This window comes from Thunnus thynnus, chromosome 1, assembly GCF_963924715.1.
Source record: "Thunnus thynnus chromosome 1, fThuThy2.1, whole genome shotgun sequence".
Taxonomy (NCBI): domain Eukaryota; kingdom Metazoa; phylum Chordata; class Actinopteri; order Scombriformes; family Scombridae; genus Thunnus; species Thunnus thynnus.
Window position 1 is genome coordinate 10,035,705 of NC_089517.1, and position 16,846 is coordinate 10,052,550.

The 16,846-nt window shown below is 42.5% G+C and overlaps 1 protein-coding gene across 10 annotated transcripts in view; it reads right to left on the bottom strand.

The window, feature by feature from the left end:
* Positions 1-16,846, bottom strand: part of neo1a (neogenin 1a) — a 161,886-nt gene that overhangs the window by 88,330 nt on the left and 56,710 nt on the right. For all 10 annotated transcript variants that reach the window (XM_067580379.1, XM_067580308.1, XM_067580625.1 and 7 more), the window contains exon 2: positions 16,105-16,422. In XM_067580379.1, the coding sequence (XP_067436480.1) occupies positions 16,105-16,422 (318 nt within the window). The remainder of the gene's footprint in view (positions 1-16,104; positions 16,423-16,846) is intronic.

Genomic DNA, 16,846 nt, shown 5'->3' on the forward strand with positions numbered 1-16,846 from the left:
CTCACCTGCACTAACACGCAAGCTCACATGCACTAACACGCACACACGGCCAGATAGGCTATCAAAACAAAGAACAGAGAGGTTTGAATTACAACACACACACAGAGGGAGTGTGACTTCATTCTCTGCTCAGGACACCATTATTCCACTATGTCTTGACACAGCAAATAGTTGTTTGCTGAGACCTAGCGGGGCTGAATGTTGTATATTGCTCCTTTAAGTATCCGCAGCTGCTATCTGGAGAATATCAGCATGTGTTTTGTGTATTGTTGATTATGATTTGTGCTACAGAAACAATGTTGAAGCACTGGCAGTCAACCGTGTAAACAAAAGCACCGGCTTGACTCCGGCATTTAAAGTGAATTGTCTTTCAAAGTGTAAGCTGCACTCTTGCAGATACAAAAGCGGGCAGAACGGCTGCTGGCAGTCTATCCCGAGACGGATGAGATTCTCCACTGTTCTTAACAGAAGACCAAATATGAACTATTCCTCTATTTGTACAAATGTATTTGTTGAGTATGTGTACATGTGTATGGGACCGGCAGCTCGGGAGTAGCAGATTTCTGAATGCACAGCTGTAGGGTGGTGATGTCATTCAGCATGACCAGGGGCATTCATCATCATTTATCTCGTCGAAGGGTGTGATGGTGTGGCAAATTAACGTCAGTTAGCAGTCCTCCGTACCCCCTTCCCACTATACGAGTACGACATCTCTAGCACTCCTTTGGATTTCCAGATAAAAATATTCTGCATGCAAATAATGCAAGTTTTTGGGATGCAAAGAAAATCAACAAATCTGTGTCTGAAATTGAGTTTTTTTAATCCAGCAGCTGTGCAGAAATGTGCACGGTCTACACTCGAAATAACGGTGACAGATTCAAGTTTAATGAAGTGAATGGGAAATATACTCGGACAGATGAGTGACAGATTGTTGGCGTTTGATCAAGTCTGTGGAGCTGAAAGACAATTTAAGAAAAAAACATTACAGAAAAGAGATGAAAAAAGATTTATTATGATGTATTATGTAAAATTCATTTATGTGTCTGGAAAGCCAGTATTCATGTATTTATTTGGATAAATATACGCCCAAGCACCCAGAAAAATTTATGCTATCAATAAAAAAGAGCTGATTGTTTGTTGCCTCTTAAAAAGATCAGAGCTAAAAGATCAGAAATCTAGTTTGAATTTGTTTTTTTCTTTCCTGCGCTGATGTAAACATCCTTCAGAGTTGCCCGAGCGAGCCTCGATAACAGGCCGAACACAGCCCCCTCGTATTTCAGCTGGGGGATCTGACATGATGAGAGGACCCATCTCTCCATGTAGATATAAAAACATAACATATTTTCAAAGTTCATTAGCCATGTCTGGTAAGATGCGGATGCCATGTATAATACGGAATAAACAAATGGCAGCGAACACAGACATCAAGTGCTGTGAAAACATACTGTACATACTGAACAGGCTGCAGGAGAGCAACATTTGTATTTGATCATCCGGTGTGCAGCATTTATCCCTCTGAGGGCCGACTCTTACGCACCGCTAATAGGTAGACTGTTTATTCATTGTGGTTAATTAAAAATTTAAAAAAATATGAAACGGATATATTCACTGAGGGCGACTGTGCATTAGTGGCTCTTCTTCAAATAACAAAAAACAGTGAGAAACAAAGCAACTTACTGGAATGATCATATCAGGAATAGCGAGGAAGACAATGAAGGCGATCCAATCAATCACTCAACTCTAATGGAAAAGAATGCAACATATCTCCATAACACCTGGACGGTCTTACGTCGCGGCGCCGGCAATTAGTCCGATCCATCTGCGGTGCATCGCCTTCAAACGGAGCAGATGCTATGCTGAATGCCTGAACAGAGCTAAATCAACCTCCGTGATGAGTCTTAATTGTATGTGAGCGTTTGTGCGCGTTGAGTTGACCGGCGTTTAAAATCATACGTCTAAAAAAAGGACAGCGCACGTTCGTCTGAAGCGGTGTAATCCATGTTTAACTAGTGATATGACTACGAGGGAGACACCTCGGTAAGCAGTATTTCTGTCCTTTAAGCACGAGGTTGCACGATCCAAAACAAAATCCCCCTTTGCCAGAAGAAAGATTTAATACACCTCACATCAAAGACGAATGTCTTGATGCAACAGCGGTATATAAGCTTGCTTTATGTTCCCTGGCTGCAAATGTAACAGGAATAGAGACCTGAGTGTTAAAAAGTAGCACTGAGGGTGCGAGAAAGCTGAAAGGTGAGGTACAGGAGGGGGGGGGATAAAAGCAAAACTGTTGGCAGTGTGTAGGATAGAAGACATGCTGTTGTAGTGCCTCATCTTCTTGTGTGAGTGAGTGTGTGTGTGTGTGAATAAACAATAGGGGAGATACTTATCACTGACCTTGATGCACATGTTATTCTACAGCTTGGAAGAATGCACACACACACACACACACACACACACACACACACAGCATCACACTCAGAGGCATGATGCAGTCAGACTCGCTTGTACAAAAGGCAATTCCATAATACCACACATCAACACTAACAGCAGGGAGCCTCTACTCCAACACCGCAAGCCTTTATTTTTTTCTAATCATCAATCAAGCCTCATCAGACTCAACCCAGTGACTCGAACGCCTCCACGCCGCTCGGAGAAACGCGTGTGTGTGTGTGTGCGTGTGTGTGTGCACTCATATGCACACGCTACCCCGAATTTGACACCTCCACAGCTTGCCTCCACCAATCAAAAAGCCGTGAAGGCGCTGCACGGCGGGGAAGAGGAGAAGTCTGAACACCCTCCCCAGGGCCATTACACACAGAGTTCAGGGCAGCTCAGTCAAAAGGAGGATCCACATACGCATACGTAAACCGCTTACGACCACTTTCACAGCGTCCTCCTTACGTTCCCGCTCGGAGTTGAATTGCTCATTGAGACGACGTATCGCTTTCTAGCTTTCCATCTTCCTTGTTTATCACACCTCTCTTTTTCACACGTCGCTCTTGCTCACACAAGTCTTGCCTGCATCACACATGTCATGCCCCTGCACAATAACACCGAGTTTGTGTTCAAGCAGGCCTGAACAGGCTCCAACAGCTCCCCGAACAGTCTTTATTCCAGATGAAGAACACGTACGGTGGCCCATTCATACCCCATGCTTTTATTTTCATCCCTGTCGCTCTGCAGAACGCGCAGGAATACTTGGCAAGCACCGAGCATCCATCCTGCACTCTCAAAAACCTCTTTTTTTCTACCCTTCAAGTTAGTTTTTGATTGACACTGAGTGAGGAATGCCTACTGTCTGTCTTTGGTTAAAAGACACAAAATAAATGCAAATGCGCTTTTCATTAAGGAATGTCGAGCAAAGTGCGGACGTTTCCTGGGACATAACTGCTTTTACTTGTCACTACAGAAAAAAAATATCAATGGGTCCACCGTAATTAAGGGAAATGGAAAACAAGGAAGAGCTATCGTTATTCACCAGCACAAAAAAAAGCATGTTTGAGAATGTGAATTTCCAGTCAGCTGGAAGAGAGAGCATGGGATATGAATTCAGTGGAAGAGCAAAGAAATGCTTTTCGAGGTGTCACCTCTCACACTTTGAGCGAGTCCCTTTCGGCACGAGCCCCACCTCTCCGCTGCCATCATAATACCATTAAAGCTTATGGAAACCTGCTCGGATGGTGCCCAAAAAAAAAAAAAAAAAAAAAAAGGCAGTCCATAAATAATGTTGGTCTCTGAAGCATAAGAAACCAAGATGCTCACCAACTGAGCACTTCGCACTTTGGTTTCTTCAGTACACTCCATCTGTGCCCAAGGCGAGACGTTCTTTGCAGTGTAGAATATGCAACAGAACACTAACGGTTGCACCATATTTCTGCATCCTCAGCACAAGCCGAGCGGAGTAAAATATGCATTTCAAACATATTTTATTTACATCTAAAGTAACAAAAAATCAAATCCCTTTTCTGTCACCCTGGAATCACATGTTTTACTCACGAAACAGACCGTCGTTCAAAAGGATAATGCATAAAAAAAAAAAATCTGACATCCTTATCGTTGTCTAGCGACAATGCTCCAGAAAGCAGCCAATAACAGAAGGACTTAAGGGCAAAGCCTCATGAGATATCTGAATGATTTTTTTGCTGGAGCTATTCCCTGTAAAATTCTTTCAGAGAACAGGTGTCAAGACAAGTGGCCTTGAAAAATCAAACCTCAAGGCTAGCTGGACCGTATCAATCTAGAATAAAAACTCCCCCCCCCCCAACTCAGTCTCTCTTTCTCTGCCCGCCCCGTGTGTCTGATGAATACAGAGGTGCATTTGAAAAGATTTCCCCACGGCATAGGGAGCCATCAAAAAAAAAAAACTGGGAGAGTCAACTCTCTTTCAGGGTTCAAAAGCCCTATGAAGCCCAATTTAGCTTTGAAACATGGGGACGTTTTAATATGAAAACCCAAAACTGCCTCATGCGTGCTCACTCGGACAGGCGTCGGGAGATGAAAGGGCGGATGCAGATGAGCTCGCTGGTCCGTAACGGCGTAGGTATCTCTATCTGTACAACCGCAAGGAAGGAGACATGGACGGTGAATGTCAATGAGGGAGGGGAGGATAAACAAAATACTCTCAAGTGCGGTCTGGCCTCTTTTTTATGCAGATTTATAGAAGTGATGGATAGTCCGCTGCAAAAAAAAACTTTTCAGAGCCTTGAATGAGGATCTCCCCAGGTAGTAAAACTCTCTGCACAAAAGAAGCTATTTTTTGACTTAACTGTGAACTTTGCCGCGCATATCCATCCTGAGAGGTCTACATAAGGAGAACATACTCTTCCTATCCGCGGGGTAAGACAGTAATAAACCCTGGCTTGTGGAGATGAAAAGGGGTCTTTTTTTGTAATTTCACATGTGCTAAGGTCGAATATTTTCCTGGAGAATACTTTCCAGGAATACGTTATGCTTCCGAGGAACCCTGTGACTTCTCATCATATGTACTGTAGACTGACAGTAACACAGAACTGCAGCTAATTAAGTAAAAATATTGTTTATACTCCAATTTTTATATTTTTATTATGTCCTTCAGGTACAGTATGGGGTACTAACCCTTCTTTATTCTATCTTTAAGATGAAAAAACACAATGCCAACTACACAGAATATGTATCTTGTGTTATTTGGCATTTTCTCATCTGTCTGAGTGGATCTAGCGAACGTATAGCTACTGTATCTGACCTGAGGCGGTTACTGCTTGTTGTGGAATGCAATGAGAATCCGCCGAACGCAGACTTTTTAGTAGTATTTTGTCCATTTATTTCCTGTAACTACAGTACGTGTCCCTCTCGCTTCTTTAAATGTCACTTCATGCTGCTCTGATTTAGGGATGGAGGCTTGCATGGATGATAACACGGTATGAACCGCATGTGGTTTAATAAGACTCAGCTTCTACAAGCCGACGTTAGAAGTGACGAAACTAACGCGCTACAGTAAAAATGTCACCTCTTTTCTTTTTCACAGCAATTATTGGTATTCCAGAGCTGGCATACACCACCACCATCCCACCAACCCAAAATTAAATAATTAAAAAGTTCAGAGTTAAGTGAAAATGGTAGAAGTAATTTGTTTGGAAAGAACTGAACTGAAGTGGAAACTATTCACTCTGGTAACGGGTCATCTGTTGTAGCCTTATGTTGTAACCTAATGCAGAGTTACAGTTCCCTGCCAAAAAGCACAAGAACACAAGCGTCATTACAGTGCGATTGTGATAAGAACTGTGAATAAGAAGAATCCAGATTCTGTAAACAGACAGTTTGTTGAAGAAGTCGAGTTTGGCTGATTAATGACTTATCAAGTAAATGTAAGTTGCAGATGAAACATGTGTTTGTTGGTTCTAATTTGAAGTTGTAACTAAAAATCTGTTCAATATCATGCATGCTTAATCTTAATATATGAAGTCCTGCTTGTTTATTCCACTTGACTGGTGTAAAGCATATCTTGTGATGTGCTATTTAACAAGATTACACCACATATGAAAAAATTTCTTAATTTACAGCGTCACTTTTTAGTGAAATCCGGGGAATGTGTCAAGTTCAGTTTCAGGAAGCTTTGACATATATTTGAAGTATATCCCCCCATACAACTGTAGCGGTTGAGAAGCAATTCAAAAATGTATGAGACCTCATGATTATGCTACTCGCGTACAAGTAGATATTTTAGAGTAAGATGGTAGCGAGGCATCTATAAAAGACAAAACACTCAAGCTAATTAACATGTCATGCTAGCAGCCAAATTCTCCCAGACGCCATGATTCTATCCTTTGGGTCCAAAGAGAAAATGAGGGCATTTAAGGGGAAATCTCTGAGGTTGGTGTGGAAAGCCTTGAGCGGCGAAGAATCATCACCGATGTGCAGATGCCTCACACGTACCGGGGATGTGCGCTACGCACGGTTGTGCAGCGAAAGTTCAGGTAGCGGGGGCGTTGAGGTGCAGGATGGCTAGCGGGGCGCTTAAAAACACAGAGGAGTAACATGAGTTGGAGGAATCATTATGCACAAAGAGTTTATCTTCATCTGCTGACTGCAGCAGTCAATTATCACTCTCATTAGAACACAGTAATTGCAGCAGCCAAAGCATAGTGCAGACACAGGCTGAAAACGGTCTGAGTTCAATTGGACGGTACACTTTAATTTGGAATTCTAAATGCAGCTTCATTGTATTGAAGAAAATGTCCCCTGGTACTTGAGGTTTTTTTTTTTTTTTTCATACTCTCTGTGAGCAGCACATAATCTGGCACTGGCACAATAACAAAGTGAAGATGTCTGCACCACAGGCAACAGTGTTAAAGAAGCCATTCAAGAGGGGGAATCATTATATTTCCTGTCCGACAGGTAAACTAATGTAACGCTGTAGGTAAACCTGTAATGTTGTCCTGCCACATACATAACTCTGCTACCCTCTAATATCCTTTTACACAGCGAGATACAACCTGGATAAAAGTGTGAATGGGTCAATGCCTGAAATCCTATAAAGTTACAAAACACCACCCACACTGTCACCATCGTCTTGAGTTTCTGGTGTAAAAACAACATCGCACAGCCCGTTTTCAAGGATGCTGAAACACAACAACCCAATTTCATATCCAATGTCAAACACTGGGCTTCTGGGTAAAAGGAAGCAATATTAGACTGCAATAAAAGGTAGAAATCTCAAAGCTAACAGCTGGTGTTGAAGTAGTTTACCTGCGTACAAACAACTGTGTACCGGTTCTCAACTTTTAATACACAAATCAGAATAAAGCTCATGTCGGAAGATGACATGTCACATACAGCAGAAGAATCCTAGAAACATACAAAGACAATTAAACGCCTGGGCGTACATTCCCACGCACACACGCACACACACACACACACACACAAACCCTCACATGCACCACGCACTGAGGTGTCTGGAGAGTAGAGATAGGGCCGTCTCCATCAGCCTCTCCACCAACCCAGAGGACTTAATCAGTCGGTGAATACACGTAAAATGGAGGCTGTCATCTCCACCTCCAGCCTCCAACAGACTTCCTGCCGACACTGTTCTCCCGCCGCCGTCCTCCAGAGAGAGAGAGAGAGAAAAAAAAAAAAGATGGATCTTTCCCTGCAGCTCCATCCTCAACCGCAAGATTTCCCCACATCATATTTTCTCAGCCGCTGTGAGCGAATCCTGATCCTCCGTCTCCTCTGCAGCTCGCTACAACAGCTCAAATACACTGTTTTTCTTTTCATTAACCGCATCTTAACATTTGTATTTTTTCATTATTTGTGCTCTAAGGGTAGCTGGATATTTAATTTTTTCAGCTCAACATATGATTAATACACATTAGTAGTAGAGGCTTGCAACAACAGTCTCTCTCTCTCTCCTCTACTTTATACCTACAGCCTTTTCCATCCCTCCTCATGTGAGACAGATGGGAATCAAGGTAATGGAACACCGCTGCGACCCTGACCCTGTTTCCGGGTCAGAGTGATTCGTCATGGCAACGACTCCGACGCTCAGCAGCAAGGCAGCACGTAATTGGTCATAATGGGGAAGGCACCTGCACCTGGACGTGTGCAGATTGATATGGACTTGGCTATCTATACACCGAGGTGCATATATCTAAAAGTGCTGTTTACGCTCCATCCATACTGAGACGCCGACACTATAAAGGAACAGTTCATTCAATTTCCTTTTCCTATTTCGACTGGAAAACACCAAAAATGTGTATTACAGCTGTGTTTGTTTGGTAAAAGCAGGAAACTAAACCTCAGATCCGTTGCCTCCCGCTCTTTATCATCACTTATATCGCAAATCTATATCAAAACTTCTTCTTGGCCGTTTCCGTCGTCAGACGACTGAAGCACAATGTAGTGATTTGTTTCCCTTTCATGAATGGGACTTGTTATCAAGCCCAGCAATTATTCCTGCGATGCTGCACTGAGATAGTTGATAAAATCATTATTTCATGCTTATGAGCATGTCTGACAACATAAACATAAATACAGACATGTCTTGTGTCTACGGCTATAAAGGCATTCAAAATTAGGTGACAGAAAATTTGCTTCTGACATTATTCACAACACACACACAGCACCGCACCGTGTCAGAGCAGACATATGTCAACAGCTTTATTCTCGTCCGCGCTACGACATATGACCGGTGTTTTTTCAGATTCAGATTTCTTAAAGCATAGGTTTTTGGACGCCGACCTGCGATAGATGACAAGCGAAAGTGATTTCCTTTTCAAACGGCTCGGTGTGGACGTAGTCGAGACTCACACCCACGTACGAGAGAATAAATTTTAAAGAGGAAAACAATGACATGGTTGATGCATTTCTTTCTGGGGGTTCCTGTGAGAATGAGGGGAGATGTTTTTTTTTGTTGTTGTTTTTGAGATTTATTACTGTTTGTTTGCCATTTTGGCGCTTTATGACTTGGGTGCAGCCACTGTGGAAGTGCAAAATGGGTGAGTGCAAGAGTGTGTGTGTGTGTGTGTGTGTGTGTGCCAGTGGGTGTGTTGGAGCAGTAGAGAAGTGGAGGGCTGAAAGGATAATAAAGAGAAAATGGAGGGCTGAGAGAGCTAGTAAAGAAGGTAAGAAGAATGGACAGGAGGTTGATTCAATGAATGTGAGGATAAAGTGAGAAAGGAAGGAGGAGGAGGAGTGAAAAATGAAAGAACGTGTAACACCAGTACTGTTTAGGTCGTGTGAAAAGAAAACAGAGTAGGATGAATGTATGCGGCTCAAAGAGCAGTTCAGTCTCTTCCAGCTCACCAGAACAAGTGTACGAGTGGTTGAATATCTGGGCTGTATCTCTGTGTTGGTAGAAACAGATCAGCCTTTGCGATAACAGTTTTTTTTTGTTTGCCCTTGGTTTTGTGTGTGTGTGTGTGTGTATATAAGTGTGTGTGCATGTGTTTGTATTGTAAAGTGGACACAAAAAATGAAACAGGCTATTGAGAGATGTGAGAAAAAAAAGGCAGAAAATGTGAAAAATCACGTCTCGCCTACTCTCCTCTACCACTTTTACCGACCAAGAACGGCTGATTGGATGTTTAATAAAAGTTAATGTTGCATATTGTTAAGATATCATTGCAGTGAAAATGAGGCTGAAACCAAAAAGAGATTTACAGCCTATTTTGTTTTTTTTAGTTGGAGAACAGCACAATTACACTAAAGTCTCTGTTGTGAAGGATTGCACATTTTACATTCTGCTGTTCAGCTGTGTAAAGACACTTTATTTAATTTTTTCTTTTTTCAGTCCAGTTTGTGTTGGACTTCAGATCGAATTATCGAGGATGCAAAGACACCACTACGTGTAATGATCTTTTTTTTCATCTCGCTGCACTGCTGCCACGACAATACTTTTCCCCCCCGTGATTAAATGTCATGTGTCTTTGTTATGGTACCGTGCACATGTGAGAACCCTGTTAGAAAATATATATATACCATACAAGCCCAAGAAATCAGCTTTCTACAGCTGTTGTCGCCCGCATCTGCCCTTAATTCTGTAACCTGATAAGGATAAGCAGGTTTCTTGTTTACGTGGTGTTTCAGACGTCGGGTATTTGCAGAAAGCTGGTAATAACACGGTTGCTTAAGTGTATGTAAACCAATTGATTATGAATACTCATCTCTAATTGGCTAATGAAGGAATGCTGAGACAGCGGGACACTTTTTTTTTACAACTACGTCTAACCTGAGACACCAGGAGACCAGCTGGTTGAGTGAATATGACTATGAAAATATGGTCAATGAGCGGGAAGTTAGCAGAGAATGTGAGACGTGACATAACAGACACCCTGATGACACGCGGCAGACAAAACATGACAAACACCTTTTAATATAATGCAAAAGCACCACAAGCTGCAACCCCCCAAAATATACTCGAATCAACGTCTCACTTACACATATCCAACAAAAACTAAATATTTTAAAAGTCCATGAAGGTGGAATTTCTTGCACTTAGTACCCTGGCGACTCGGCGTATGTGTGTGTTTGTCATTGACCGCATTGTGGTCATGTGAGTCACTAAATTAAGTGTTTGACTCCGACAGCCGTTAGATGCTGGCTCCAACTGACTCCCATCCAGAAAGTGTCAACTTCTCTCTAGTCAATAATATTTTTTTAATGATTCATTATGGTCTCAATTGCTAAAATTAGGGCACTTTAATAAGTGCGTTGGTGGTCATTTTTGGAAATTATTGCTCCGTTAATAAGATTCAACATCCCCGCACTCTTTATTTGGAAGGTCCTGGCTACTAATGGAAAAGATGGCGCCGACCGTAAGCAGCAACTTTCAAACTGGTTCCAACGGGTGACGTCACACCTCGCTACATCTGTCTTTATATACAGTCTATGTTTAGTCATACTGACACAGCCACATATACAAGAGGATTTACAGAAAATGTGTTAACTACAGCAACCCTTTGCACATTTGGACCATTATGACATTTCATCCCACATGAACGTCTTCATCCATGTTCGGTTGACGTCTATTTTATGTTACTAAAACACAGCTGACGTTTAAATATTCACAATATGTAAAGATGCCAACTTAAACAATCGACTGTATGTCCTACAGAGTATCTTCAACAATAACACAAAGGCCTATCTGTGCAATAGTGACGCAATCATCCCCCGTTTGCACATTTTGAAGCTGTCATGTCCTCAGGGTTGTGACGCCCCCCCCCCCTCCCAAAAACAGATTAAAATACATCAAAAAAGGGATTAAAGAATCTGCCGACACCCCTAAATCCTTCAAAGGGTGTCCGACTCTATCAAAGCATGAGCATGCTTAAATATGAGACGACACACATGACACATGAAGAGTGTTGGTGTTCTTATAATTTCTACTTCTGTGGGGAGGCAGAAATTAGATTTCAGTGAAACATGATATCAAAGCAAAGTAAAAAAAAAAAAAAAAAGTGGCTTTGCTTATCTTTATACGCACACAGTAGCCTATAGGTGAGAGCGGAAGAGAAAGAATAACAAGAGAGGACCGAAAAGGATGAGACACAAAGAAAAATTAAAACAAAAAAAGCTGATATATATTTGAGCAGAGGACTGTGGCGTGTGTGTGTGTGTGTGTGTGTATAGGAGGGTCAGGACGGTGAAAGAGAGGGGACAAAATTAATTCACTGTTTTCTCATTTGGGGGGGTTTTCCCTTTTAAGCAGCGATGAGGTGGGGCTCACTTCAAGCAATTCTGAGTTCAAAGCGTGCCGGTGGGAGAGAGAGAGAGAGAGAGAGAGAGAGAGAGACGGCTGTGTGGGAGAACAGCAGACAGTTAAGATGGGATTTCTCATTACTCGCGTCTCGCTCTGTGTCCTGGCTATCACCGCTGTATACCGCTCGCTCGCTCTCTGCCCTATAATTTTTCTCCCCCCCCCTCCTTTTCTCTCGCAAAGACTCAAACTGAATACATAAAGATTCTGCCCCACTAGGCCATACTCTCCCTCCTCCCTCAAGTCTACATGTGTTTCCACAGTATCTGACTGTGCACACACACACACACACACAGGCTAAAACACACAGAGGCAGACTGGATGACAAAGCAGAGGCAGAGGCTAGTTACCATGCACACGATGCAGCTTCAAGGCTGGCTGCATCAAGGCTGCATAGTAATGGGAATGCAAATATTTCAGAAATCATTCCTTACTGGGAAATGTGACGTTTGATTGTGCTAATGATTTTTGCTTTCACGATTGATTGTTCTATAATGAATTAATTTATCCATTTTTTTTTTTTCAAATAATTGATTAAAAAGTGAGTTCACTGTGGTGTCATTATAAATATTTAGATTTTCAGTGATAGGAAGTTGACAAAAGACACCAAATCTTCACGTGTGAGAAGTTTTCACCAGCATCTAATCTCACATAATTAAAATTTCTGTTATGAACTCATCATTATAGCACTGCTCCTAAAATGTTAATTAAATTATGTCACAATTCAAAAACTGATATCATGATTATAGTGACTGAAAGAGAATAATCAAACTATCACTTAGCAACAAGCACTGCAATGTGTAAGCAATTAGCTTAGACTGTATACAGCTACAGCGTTAATCCATCCAGTGAATAGTCTATAATGATCCATCTGTAAAAAATATACATGAACATGATCTCATTAAGAAACATTTTGTAAAATGATTTGTTTTAATAAAGCAGATTACATGTGATGTGGTTATATGGGTTGTTTTTTGGGTCTGTCTATTATCTGGTCCACTTCAACACGTCTTACTGTGATTACACCAACAATGCTAGAGGTAATACATACAGTAATCATATCAAACATACAAGCGGGCGGCTGTGGTTCAGCAGGTGGAGCAGGTCGTCCACTAATCGGGTCAGTGGTTCGATACCCGGCTCCTCCAGTCCGCATGTCAGAGTGTCCTTGGACAAGATACTGAACCCCAAATTGCTCGGTGTGTGTGTGTGTGTGTGTGTGTGAATGGGTGAGCATGGAAACATTGTGTAGGGTGGTTTGGACTCCTGATGATGATGTTGGCATGTATTGTAGAGCGCTTTGAGTGGTTGATAAGACTAGAAAGGCGCCATATAAACGCAGTCCATTCACCATACAAGTAGGTGTTTACATCAATCCTGTCACTGACTTTTACGCTCATGTGGACATCTTCATAAACAAACGACCCTAACCCTAACCCTGAGGAGAGCAGGAGCTTGTGGCAGCAGAGAGGTGAAGCTAAAGAGCAGCGTGCCGTGGCGATGGTGATGATGGTGGTGGTGGTGGTGATGTGTAGGAGTGTGTGTGTGGGGGGGAGGGGGGGTATTTCCTTGAGAAGAATGAGCGGCACGTCTCCCGGTAATCAATCCCAGATATTACCCGGGTATTTGTCAGATATGCTCCCTGCCATTGCTAGCCATCCGTGACTCATTCTGTCATTACATCTGAGAGGTCACGCCCACTACGCCCCCACCTGCACTATCGTTCTTGGGTCTGATGGCGGCCTAATGGCCTGCTCTCTCTACACTGCAATTAACCTTTTTATTGGCCACCTGCCAGCCAGCTGGAGATACATCAGCGGTTGTGCATGTGTGTGTGTGTGTGTGTGCGAGTAAAACCATAAATGCAATAGCTTCATGCGTTCTGCACTTGTGCGTGTATGCACAATGGCTGAAGCTTCTATAAATTTCCATGTGAAAAGTGCGTCTGCGCCTGTAATATCTGACAGATTTCACCTGCTCCCCCTCTTCAAGTAGAAACTGATTGTATCTAACATCCCATCACGGTTGACCCAGGTAGATCCCGCTCCGGCTGTGAGGCTGTCTGATAGCAGAACTCATCTCTGGACAGGAAGTAAACAAGTCCCCTCCGCGTTATACGTCAATGCAGCTGTAGTGAAAAAAATTGATGAAGCGCAGAGATGGATTGCCTACAGTACTGTCAGGCTACGGTCGAAAAGACCTGCAAGATGCATGTTCGTACGCACGCACAGTAGCATTTACTCATTTCACACATACGCTAACACAGACACAGAAACTCCTGTTCTGGGTTTCTGTTTTCTTCCCGAGAAGCACACTAACAGCGAATCTGGTTTTGATTAAGGTCAGAAGCACTGCCACAGTTAGGAAGTGTGTGTTTGTGTGTGTGTCGGCCACAAACTAATTATCTACTATCACATCGACATTAGGATAATTTGTGGAAAGGCTGAAAACGGCTAAAACATGTGTTAATACACATTGGAGTATATCATTTGTTTGTTAGATTAAGCACAGGCTTCCCTTGTTGCTGCTGGATCAGCAGTAAGTAAGGCAGCTTCTTCAAAATGCATCTCCGGGGTCTTACAAATGTTTCGCTTTAAATTCTAGCCTTACATTAGATTAAATGTTTATGTTTATTAGATGTGAGGCTGCAGTCCTAAAATGAAATTCAAATCTGGACCGCTTGGTGTCTAAGAGATCAGTTAGGAACCCATTAGTCGTCCAATCACCGTGTTGTTTTAAACACTGAAGACAAAGTAGCGTCTGAGATATCACGTCCAACACGCCGTCAGACGATTGAATTCTTTGAGTGAAGAAGGAGGAATCTTCTCAATCTCTCCTCTAGTAATACACCAGCTCATTAACTTTTATTTCAAAAGCTTTTGACAAGAAACAGAAGCGCAGTCAAGACAGCAACTTCACACTGGCACTCAGTATAAGAAAGGCTTACACTGTACTATCCTATTGTCAACAAGAGGCCTCTCTCTCGAGTGTCTTTAAATCTGCCGGAGCAGTGCCGAGGAGCGAGCAAACAGTAAATGCATTCTGCGGCTCCTACGACTGCAAATTCAATTTCGGGGCACGACTTCACTCAAAACACCTAATAATCCCACATCACTTGCTGTTCCCAAACTGAACAAGGTCACATTGTAGGGCTAGAAATGAAAAAAAAAAAAAAACAACAGACCCTTTTTTTCAAGCGTTTATCCAGTAGGGTAAAAGCATTCAGGCTTCAGCAAGGTGAATGAATTTATTGTAGAGAAAGTACAAATGGCAGAGAAATTCAAGGACAAAAAAAAAAAAAAAAACAATCAACAAAAGAAAGCAACAAAAGAACCGTTTCACACCGACAGATGTTACGTGGGTGTGCATTTGCAGTGCAGTCGAGGTGCGGAGCAGCCGAATGTTTTGGTTGGTTTCGAGCAAGAAATCACAATCATTTTTTAAATAATAATGTAACTTTGCTGTTTTGGTTCACTGTTGTTTTTCGAGGCCGCAACAGGCTGCTGTTTTCAGAGGGAGAAAAAGATCTAAAAAGCCACAGTACGCTATCTGCTCGGCGACAAACACAGACACAGTTAGCCACTAGCTGGTGAAAATGGTGGGAGCGTTTCACAGCTACCGAGCCAGATATTTCCCTCAGGAGTTGGTAGGACTCACAAACAGAGCTGAATAGAGAGTGAATAGTGGCCAGAAACACAACTCCAAAAGAATGATAATGTTGCTCCATATAAGCAACTATTAATAAGCAACTATTTGCTACCAAATTCACCTTATCTACTTAACAGGTGATGATTTATCAGTGTTGTGTTTAATGAACAAATAAATGATAAGAGTTCCAACTGGATATGTAACAAAGCCTGGCAGAGAAATGCTGAGTTGCTCATTAAATGTCATTTGTCTAATCTATTTAATATATTCATATATCTTATTTCATATTATAAACTTCCTTCACAGGTGTTCAGTTATTATAGCAGATTGTTTTCAGGGTAAAGTTGAGAGGAGTATATATACTGGGAGTTTAGTGAGGTCACATTCACTCACACAGGTGTTATCAGCTGTCAATCAAAGCGTGTACTTTGCACACACATACAGTCCTTGGAAGAGGTCCAATCAGCCAGAACAATTGAAAACACCTGTGTAGGTGTGCCGAGGGTGTGAAAATCCTTTGCTGGTGCAACATGCAACACTTTCAAAGTCACTCATCTCAACTCCTCCCACAGCCTGAGGACTATTTAACACATTAATGATGCATTTCAACCAGATTAAGAGCACTTAATGCGTCATTGTCAAAACAATTAACCAAGAGTTGCACATTATTTTAACCGTGATAACATATAGGTCACTAGGTTGATAAGCCTCGAAGCCCTTACCTGCTACAGAGAGGCGCGCCGTGCGACTGGAAATGGACCCCAGGTTGTCGATGGTGGCGACGCACTGGTAGGTGCCCTCGTCAGGCTTGTTGTGCTTGGAGTGGACCACGTGGGTGAAGAACAGCGAGCCATCGGGGAGTATGCGTCGTCTCTCGTCCGAAACCAGGCTCATGAAGGTGCCGTCTTTCTTCCACTCTACGCGCGTGGCTGCATCGCTGTGGGCCGAGCAGTTGAGCAGTGCCGAGTTTCCCCGGATGGCCAGCGTGTCCTGGGGCTCCACCGTGAACCAGAAGGGGCTGAAGGGCTGCGCTGCGGACGCTGGAGGGGCAAAAAAAAAAGGGAGAACGGAGGAATCTTAGCTGGATTTTCTACACAGATGATATTTAATGCTTTAGAGCAGCATGTGTATACTTCACACCAGTGGAATATATCTGTATGAGTAAATCTGATGAGCTCTATTATTACCTGCTGTGATGTATTACTAAACATAACACTGAGCCCAAGTGTCAAACAGATGAGTGCTAATTACTTTAAAACACTTTTTGCATTTACTTCTGCAGCAGAGGATTCAAGAAAGCTCTTTGGAGTACACGGGGATTAATAACCGCTTTCTAAGTTCAACCACATGACAAGTGACTGCAAAATCAAATCTTCTAAGACGTCATCGACTTCAACGGCAAATTTTATAAAAGTCACACAAAATGTGCGGACGGCTGAAATGAAGAAAAAAAAAGGACACTAC